General features: G+C 41.5%; 1 protein-coding gene across 3 annotated transcripts in view; it reads right to left on the reverse strand.

Annotated features, from left to right (window-relative positions):
* LOC131148514 (uncharacterized) overlaps positions 1-9,883 on the reverse strand; it is a 34,912-nt gene extending 25,029 nt beyond the window's left edge. Inside the window, exons 1-2 of one of the 3 annotated variants that reach the window (XM_058098249.1) lie at positions 9,658-9,883; positions 9,505-9,536 (exon numbers count right to left, since the gene is read on the reverse strand). In XM_058098249.1, the coding sequence (XP_057954232.1) occupies positions 9,505-9,536; positions 9,658-9,755 (130 nt within the window). In that variant the 5' untranslated portion in view covers positions 9,756-9,883. Of the gene's footprint in view, positions 1-9,504; positions 9,537-9,657 lie in introns of those variants that run through there. The other 2 variants (XM_058098250.1, XM_058098251.1) reach the window with 2 other exon arrangements.
* Between the last annotated feature and the right edge of the window lie 443 nt (positions 9,884-10,326).

Here is a 10,326-nt window from a genome sequence, read left to right on the forward strand (position 1 = left end):
TGAAGCAAATCATTTGTATTTACCCTGTTGAGCCAAAGTCCAGATGAAAGCTCAAATCTGAAAGGGGAAAACAGCCTTCTACACTACTTTATCCAAGTAGAAAGGGCTAAGATTAATGGATTTAGTAAGATGAACAAAAACAGAAGACACTAAAGACAAAAACCCATTGAATCCCATGTCCAAAGCCTATTATCTGCCCCGCTATTAGGAATGAAAGAATTCAAAACACTCAACAGGCAAGCAAGCTCTTCTATCTCTCTCTTATTGAGACTCCTGAAAAAAATTCTTTTTTTTTTTATTTTTTGATAAACAAAGAAATTTATCAGAAGAGAGAAAAATGTACATCAGGAAAAATGAAGAACAGGGAGAATAAGAAATCCTCCCTTTACATCACTAGCAATAAATTACAACAAAATTCCACTATAAACAGAAAGCCAACTCTATGAAGCAAAGCCAACCGGTCCCGTGGCAGGTCTTCCAAAGAAACATGACGAAAAAAACTGTTAACCGACACCCACAGCAACGCAAGATATACCACTCTACTCCAAAGCAAGTCATTAGCAGTAACCACCCCTTTGAAAATTCAAGCATTCCTCTCCAACCAGACACACCAAATAATAGCCATAACAATGCATCACCACAAGGCCTTCTTATCCTTTCCTTTCCCAAACCCCCAAATGTGATGGCACAAAAAGCCTTCAAGGTGGAGGGGCAAACCTAGTTTCCCCAAATATAACAAAAAGTTTATTCCAGATAGAAGTGAACGCTCTCCACTCCTCAAACAAAGGACACAAACATCCAATGACAAGGCCTTATTAGGCCTTCCCTTCTAAAGCAAATCATTAGTATCAATTCTTTCAACAATAGCAGTCCAAATAAAAGATTTTACTTTTTACGGAGCTTTAGCTTTCCAGGTCAAAGAATAAAAACCAAGTATCTAAACTCCAAACACTTTTATCACTCACCAACATGAAAAGAATCAAGCAAACTGGTTAAAAGAGCCAACTCATTAAGCTCTCTATCTTTCAAATTTCTTCCAAAATAGAAATCCAAGAGAGACTATCCCCTCACAGAAGAAAAAAAAAAAACAAAATCAGTCGTATCATGAAGAATAGAGACCTAATCAAGGCCAGGAAAAGCAATTGACAAAGGCATCTCCCCAACCCATAGGTCCTCCCAAGAACGAATTCACTCCCCATTAACCACCATATATCAACTTTTGGAAAGAAATAATCATAAATCTAAGACACAAACTTCCAAGGATTCACATGAGTAATATTAACCCCAACTTTAGCATCCCACCCATGACAAATAGAATCAGGCTCTCAACAACTATAATGCCAAACATTGTGTGCAAGTGATGCAATGCTGCTCAACGACGCCCCACTTGGCCGACAACCCTCGCTACTTCCCTTCGTCATCTCCTTTCATCGACAACAATGGAGATTTACTTCTCGTGTTTCGACCTAGACAGGAGACCCCTTTCGACCTTGCCTTCCATCTTGCTCGAGCAACCCTCTTCTTGTGTTCCTACCATAAGCCCTTCTTTCTCCTAGCCAAACCTTCTTCTCTTCTCGGCAACCACACCTTCATAATCGTTCGTCACGCACTGGGTCGTATTCTCCAATTTTTCTCTCTGCTCTTTGGTGCTCGCAATCTTTCTCCATGTCGAAGTTGCCCTCTGTGACTAGTCCGCAAGCTTTCCTTTGTTCTTCTGGTGCTCACTCGCTTTCTCCTGTTCAAAGTTGTCCTATAGGTCAAGCTCTAGTTGACAAACTTTGTTTTTTGGTGACCACAAGCTTCTCTAGATCGAAATTGGCCTTTGGTTTTTTGCTAGAAAGTCTTTTTCTCTCATGGACCCTCCCTCAAAGGCTTGGCTCTGTTCGCTGACTACCTTGGCGAGATTTCGATGGATGGGAAGCGTACTGTGGTGGTTGAAAGGAAGTCCTTCAACCTAGTCATTGAAGGGAGAGGTTCTGATTTCCTTAGAATCATGGAATATCGCAAGGGAAGAAGGATTTCCATCTTCCTAGACTAGAAAGTTGCTTGAATCTTGGGAGGAACCATAAGCTTTGGGGAAAAAAAAAAACATCTCCCAAACAACTTCCTAGTTATGTGACGTTGAACAAGGAAAAAGGATAGAACACTCACTCTGCAACTAAACTCGAACAAATTTGGGAACTACCTTGCCCTTATGGAGATTTACAGTGATGGTTGAAGAACCTTGCATTTCCAAATGGGTATGAATCCAAGGGTGGATAAGGATCTCCTTCTCAGCAGCCGAGCTAGGCTGCCATCTTTTTCCTCCCACAAAGAAAGGTTCAATTTCTTCAATTGTTCAAAAGGTGGAGAAGAAGCCTACGGCCTCCCCAATTGATTTGAACCCTCTCCTTGGCAGATCAGCTCCCTTGTACCCCTGCCCTCAATGTGGAAAGGCTTCGAGTCTATTGTTAAGTGATGTCTTGACACCCAACTCACAAGTGGTGGGGAAGACAAGTATTCTCATGCAACCCTTCGAAAGTGTCGTGGGGCAAAAGAGCAATGCTGCAAATGGATATCTTGATTTCCCTAAGCAAGATAAAGGCAGGCCCAAAGATTTTGTCTCATTCAAGGATGTCAAAGCGGGCCTTAACTTGGGCATTAGAGCTACAAATACGAGGATTATTTCGGCCTTGCAATCTCTCTTGACTACTCAAAGTCCATACCCAACTCCTTTTCTCCCTTTAAGCTTCATGAGGTCCTTCTCAAGCTGCCAAAAACTTAGACCACTAATCCACTTTGGGAAGGTCACCCCCTTCAGGATCTCCCCTCACAAGCAGCTGAAACTAGAGGAGGTTGTTATGGGAGTAGGAACCCCCTATACCTCAAATTGATGCTGAAAGACTAGCCCTTATTCTAGCCCTAGCACTAGCTATGACACTTCGTGTGTCAATCCCAACTTTGAGGATTTGATTGATAGATCCAATTTCAATACTTCAAATGACTAAGACAGCACCCACTTCAAGAATCATGTACATGCTTGGGTTCTTCAAAAATAAAAATCAGTATGCAAAACCATAGGTGTGTCCTTCGAAATGTATGAGGATAGAGCCTTACAATTGTTTGAGGATATTGAAAGAAAGAGAAGAGAGGAGATGGAAAGTAATCACATAAAACTATAGGGCAATTCAAAAAGTTGGATACCAATAGAGAATTTAAGCGCTTGGAATCGCAATGAACTATGGAAGAACAAGTGGATGCTCAGAAATGGTAGAGGCATGTAGTAGCCGAAGCCCTTGTGTTAAATCATGTCAAGGAAAATGATTCAAAGAGGAGTGTAATTAATTCCTTAAGAATTAGGGGGAAAATGTGGTGTGCTTGCAAGAAACTAAAGCGGAGACAGTAGAGTAGCTCTTGATCAATGACCTTTGGGGCCAAGATGCTTGTGATTGGATATCCCTTGGAGCAGTAGGCAACTCAGGGGGTATTGTTGTCTTGTGGAATCCTAGTGTTGTGGAATTGCCACGCCATCAACTCCTTCTCAGTCTCCTGTTTGTTCAAAAGCATGAATGATAACTTTTAGTGCATTTTTATAGGGGTTTACAGCCTAGGTGAAGGACCCTCTAGATCTTTGTTTTGGAATGAGCTCTTCGAGATTAGGAGTAGATGGGAAGCCCCTTGGATCATTGGAGGTAATTTTAATATGATTGTTTATCTACACAAAAGAAGTGGGGGGCAGCCTTGAGACCAATAGCACAAGAGAATTCCTTGCCTCTGTCAACTTGAATGCCCTTATTGATTGCCCTCTCATTGGTGGCAACTTCACTTAGCCCAACTCAAGGGAGCCGCCTTCCTTTTCAAAACTTCACTTTCCTTGTGTGATTTAGAATCTGCTTCCTAGGCCCATCTCAAATCACTTCCCCATCATCCTTGACACCCGCCCGAGAGTGGGGGATTTAATGGGGGTCAACCCCCATTCGCTTCAAGAATATGTGGTTAAAGCATGATGATTTCGAGAAGTTAGTGAAAACTAAGCGGTCCTATGAGGAAGGCTAGTTTTGTACTTGTCTCATAGTTAAAAGGAATAAAAATAAAGATATGGAATGGAAACACCTTTGGGAATGTTCAAGCTAAAAAATTTATTATCCTTAATGGCATCAAAGAACTTGATGAGCAAGAGATAGTCCAGGCTCTTGATTATGATCAGGGAGCCAAAAGAGCAATGCTTAAGAAGGAAATGAGCAAGGTAATTAATCTTGATGAAATATCTTGGAGGCAAAAATCCATAGCTTTACGGCACAAGGAGGGGGGCCATAATACAAACTTATTTTATCGAACAACAAACAGTCATCTAGAAGTAAAACCTTATCCAGCATTAAAATTAGGGAAATTACCATAACCATGGAAGAGGATTTTAGGGAAGGTATTTGTGATTTTTACAAAGACCTTTACACTGAACCTGAGTCTTAGAGACCTACAGTTGATGGCATCAATTTCAGCTCTCTTAATTCAATCATTGCAAGGTGGCTATAGAGACCTTTTGATGAAGTAAAAGTCTTCCAAGCTATTAAAATTGCAATGGGGATAAAGCGCCTAGACCGGATGGTTTCTCCTTGGCTTTCTTCCAGGATAACTAGGGCCTTGTCAAGCACAACCTATTAGACGTGTTCAAGAAGTTTCATAGATCAAGAAAACTTGTCAATTGCATCAATACCACCTTTGTCACTCTTGTTTCAAAGATGTTGGGGCTATTAACATCAAGGATTTCCAATTTTCCACCCTATTAGCTTGGCGGGAAGCATTTATAAAATCATTGCCAAAGTCCTAGCCTAGAGGTTCAAAAAAGCAATGTCGAAAGTCATTGGTTAGTATCAGCATGCTTTTGTGGTTGGAAGATAGATTATGGATGCTGCCTTTGTTGCTAATGGGGTGGTGGATGCCTATCTGAAGGAAGGGAAAAGGGGAATCGTGTGCAAATTGGATATGGACAAAGCATTTGATTGTGTCAATTGGAACTTCCGCCTTTATCTTCTCAAGCAAATGGACTTTAGGGAGCACCAGTGTAGTTGGATTGTTCAATGCATCAAAACCCGAAGCTTCTCAATGCTCATGAATGGATGCCCTTCTGATTCCTATCACTCCTTGAGAGGCTTGAGACAAGGAGATCCCTTGTTCCTTTTTCTCTTTATTTTGGTTATAGAGGTGCTTAGCCTCATGCTAATGAAAGCTGGAAGAATCTTTAGAGGTCTCAAGGTGGGCAGAAATGAAAGGCTCACAAAAGTTTCTCATCTCCTTCTCATAGATGATGCTATCATTTATTGCGAAGATGATCTCCTTCATATCCTCAACCTTCGATGCATTTGCCTCGGCCCTTGGGTTTGAGGCTGCCTCAAGCTTGAAAGTGAGCCATGGCAAAAGTGAGCTTATTCCAAGTATAAACAGCCTCAGGATATGGAGCTGCTACTGAGAGAACTCTACAAGACAAAGATGAGGCCTAAGGGGGAGGACACTCCAACATGATTGGGTGTAAGAAAGATAAATTTTCTATTAATAACATTTGTAACCAAACCAGAGCTGAGAAACCTATTAACCTAACCTTTTCCCTTCAAAGTCAGTTTGGTGGATTGCAGTCTCAAGTAAGGTAATTTATTTTTGTTTCAAAAGTAGTTTAGAAAGGAATCTTAATTGGCAACAATCATCTTCAAAAAAGAGAGGTCAATTTGATAAACAGATGCTTGGTGTGTAAGAAGTTAAAGAAGACCTCCAATCACCTTCTTATTCACCATATCAACTTCCGGAGCTCAATATGGCAATGGTTTAACATAAAGCAGATGATGCCCAATGTAATATAGTTATATGTTAAGAATTTACACTTCCAAACTGAATGCACAAACCAAGCAGCACCAAAATCCAATTTACCGTCACCCTCAGTTTATATTCTACAAATCAGTTGTTTTAGTTTGGACAAGAGGCAGCCTACGAATGACCAAAACGCACAATAAACATGCCAAAAAGTACCAAATTGGCTTTTTATAATTAGAAGCAACAGTCTAGCTAATGTGTTCGTCAAAAGTTTGGCAATTCAGATTGTTGATTGATATGACATAAAAATGCCCTTGTATAACTGACGTGAAACTTTAATATATACATTCATGAGAGGGAACCATTACAAGACTACAATAAAAAACCCCCATATGAATGCCCATAAAACTTTATAACCCCCCATAAGCGCAATAATGCGCTCATTAATGCCAAATCAATGAAAGGTCGACCTCCACCACTATACAAGAGGACTTGGAGAAAAGGTAAGACATCTCACTCATATTGACTCTTTCTACTTTTGCAATTCAAAGTCTCTCATTAGTGCCTTACTTAGGCATCAGAGTGATCCCCCGGGGTCCTCCAAGTCATTCTTGTTTGATCTTTTTCAGGTGGTCGTGATCAAGGAACGATTCGTGAAGGTCGTTTCATTTTCAGGCAGCAACAGTTGGCGCCATCTGTGGGAACTATTTTGAAAGGTTTTTCCAATCCTTGATCATGGCTACATCACACAATTCGAGGTCAGAATCGGCAATGGGTGACCAATCACCCCAATTCATACACTCTGCACTAGGTGACAATTCCAGCATGACGAGAAGTGAATTTCTTACATTTCAGAAAAGGACGGAGGATATGTTCACTATGATCCTGCAACAAAAAATGGATCATAAGGAACTTGCTCCTAATCCTAACCGAGTAGAACTCGAGTCAAATGAGAAAGTTGCAGTTCCACCAGAAGTTGCTGATAGGGGTTCTGATCCAGCAAAGAAGTTGGAGGACGCAAATAGCGCGGGTATTTATGAACAACGGTCACACAAATTAGAAGAAAAATTCAAAAAAATTGACCAAATGGAGAAAATGATGAAGGAAGCTCGCAGCAACCCTTCCACCGGGGAGTCCTCAATCAAATCCTCAGATCCACCTTTCACTAAAGAGGTAATGGATGTTCCCCTACTTAACAAGTACAAAATGCCAAATATAGAAGGGTACAATGGCTTGTCCGATCCTGTTGATCACTTGGACACCTTTAGAGTGTTGATGCAATTGCAAGGCGCACCAAATGCAATCATGTGTCGAGCATTTGCAGCCACTTTAAAAGGGAATGTCAAGGTGTGGTAACAAACCGTGAAGCTTGGTTCCATTGGATCTTTTTTCCAAAATAGAGCAACAAATCATTGGACACTTCATCAACAGTCGAAAGATAGTAAAAACTTCGGCTCATCTGATGAGCCTTGTTCAAGTAGAAAAGGAGACGTTAAAGAAATTTATGCATCGTTTCATCAACACAACCCTGCAAATTCGAAACTTAAATCACGGAGTGGCAGTAGCAGCCCTGACAACGGCTCTCCAGCCAAGGGATTTCCTAAATTCATTAAGAAAGAAGCCCCCAATCAACATGGGAGAACTGATGACGCGCTGGGAAATACATCAACCTAGAAGAGGTGATTATCACAAGAAGGAGCTGAACCGACCTAAAAAGGAAGGGCCCAATTGATGAGCACCGCTCATGAGGCCCGCAGACCAGCCCACTTGATGAGCACAGCTCATGAGGAAAAACAAATACTGAGCACTGCTCAGCAGAGTGGCCCAACTAAATGAGCATCGTCAATGAGGCCCAAGACCAACCCACTTGATGCACACAGCTCATGAGGCCTGAAGATTGACCCAACAAATGAGCACCACTCATGAGACCCCAAGACCAGCCCACTTGATAAGCATAGCTCATGAGGTAAAACAAAGACTGAGCACTGCTCAGCAAAGTGGCTCAACCGATGAGCACCACTCATGAGGTCCAAAAAATTGACTCAACTGATAAGCAAAGCTCATGAGGCAAATGAGTGAGCACTGCTCACTGAAAAAACTCAGCAGATGAGCACAACTCTTGAGGTTCAAAAGCCCCTCGCAAACAAAGTTATTGGCCTACGACGAAAGATTCAACCGAACAGTTGCTTGGATTGATAAAAAATAACAAGACAACTGCTCAGATTGCGCCAAAGATCCAATAGAAGCTGAAATGGCTAATACAAGATCAATCAGCTCATATGAGCCAACAACATAACAAAATAAGTCAAGAAAATGGCTTGGTTGAGCTCCATTCGACTCAAATGAGTCCATAGAGACACGAAGCAAGTCGAGCACGCAGCTCGACAGCAGCAGAAATAGCTCAACATAAGCCTATTTGGCTCGGATGAGCTGATAGAGGCACAAAGCAAGCAAAGCGCACGGCTCGGCCACAGCAAAAACAACTTAGTGTTAGTCCATTCGGCTCAGATGAGTCAATGGCAACACGGACCAAGCCGAGCACACGGCTCAGCAGAAGCCGACGACAGCTCGGATGAGCCGATATCCTCCGCATACAGCTCGAATGAGCCAAAACACCCTCTCGGCTTGAAATTGGCCAAAGTTCTACTTGTGGCTCGGATTTTCAACAAATCGCTTGGATGAGCCTGCATCACCCTCATACGGCTTGGCTAAGCCACAACTTCACCTAACTGCTTGGCTAATCGACGAACTACTCATATGAGCCGATATTCTCCGCATACAGCTCGGACGAGCCAAACGCTCTCTCAGCTCAGACAGAGCTTGAGCTACAAACAAATCGGCTCAGATAAGCCGACCAATTTCCAAACAGCTCTGGTTAAGCCAAAGTCCCTCTAATCAACTTGGATTGAGCCACGAACCCATAAATTAGCATTAATTGTGCCCCAGGGTCCGAAATAACACGCATGGTCTAGTTGAGCCTTGATTTTCTCAAATAATACTCAAAACCCTCCACATTGAACAAAAGCCATTGGCACAAAACAAACTCTCGAGTTTTCGAACTAAACTTTTTCGACTCGAGAGCAAAGGTGAGGGACAACTGATATGACATAAAAACACCCTTGTATAACCGACGTGGAACTTTAATACAAATACATTCATGAGAGGGAACCGTTACAAGACTACAATAAAAAAAACCCCATATAAATGCTCATAAAACTTTATAACCATCTAAGCGCAAAAATGCGCTCATTAATACCAGATCAATGAATGGTCAACCTCCACCACTATAAAAGGAGACTTGGAGAAGAGGTAAGGCATCTCACTCATACTCACTCTTTCTACTGTAGCAATTCAAAGCCTCTCATTAGTCCCTTCCTTAGGCATAGGAGTGATCCCGGAGTACACCCCGGGTCCTCCAAACCATTCTTACTTGATCTTTTTCAGGTGATCGTTATTGAGGAACGATTCGTAAAAGTCATTCGATTTTTAGGCAGCAACATTGATTATATTACATCTCTTTTTTCTATTTTTCTTTTGGGGGATTCCAAGGGAGAAGAAAATTTAGCCATTATATTGTTAAGCCCATGCCCTACTAGTTCAAGCTTTTGGTTAAAAGAGAATGTTTAACAAGGAAATAAGAACATTATTGAAATCAGAGTGTAAAGAGTAAGTTCACAATCACAACAATTTTAGAAGTAATAAGAGATTAGATCAGTGGCAAACCTCCCGACTTGCGCCTATTGAGAACACGATTCCTGCCCATGGAACCAAAACAACATTCATCGATTTCATTCTCTAACCCCAACTTATGAGAGAGAGAGAGAGAGAGAGAGAGAGAGAGAGAGAGAGAGAGAGAGAGAGAGAGAGAGGGAGAACCTTTGAAAAGAAGGAGCATGACGCTTGGTGGCGGCGGCAGCGGCAGCGGCGGCGACGGGTGTGAGAACTGAAGAAGGATCTGAAGGGTTATCGAGCATCTCTGCACAACCCCCCAAATCAGACCCTCCTCGCTTCCCTCACAATGGCCGTACGGAACCTTTGGAGAGAGAGAGAGAGTGAGTGAGTGAAGCTCTTCTGAGCTCTGACGGTTTTTCTTCTTTTACTAATTCTTAAAATAAACTTTTTATTCTATTTACCTGTATTGCGTGGTATCACGCGCCCTCTGAGAACGCGCCGCACCTGCAGCTGCAGCTGAATGGGCATTGGCCAATCAATTGCCGCCACGAAGGCAGAATTAGATGTGGACTGGTCAATTTCTCTCAACCCGAATTTATAGAGTTTTTGCCTATTTTAATATTTTTTATTATAAATTATTTCAAAATAAACCTTTTTTTCCCTAAATTGATGTGTCTTAAATATTGTGTGCCCATACAACGTGTATTAACAAAAAAATACGAAAAGGCTTATTAGTGGTTAGAGTTCTTATATAATCAAAATAAAAATAAAAAATACTAGATAGACTAACATTTTTAATTAAAAACACTACTTTGTACAGCATTTTTTATTAAAAAAGTTTATACGGAGCAACAAAATATGCATGTGCTACGC

This window comes from Malania oleifera, chromosome 2, assembly GCF_029873635.1.
Source record: "Malania oleifera isolate guangnan ecotype guangnan chromosome 2, ASM2987363v1, whole genome shotgun sequence".
NCBI classification, from domain to species: domain Eukaryota; kingdom Viridiplantae; phylum Streptophyta; class Magnoliopsida; order Santalales; family Ximeniaceae; genus Malania; species Malania oleifera.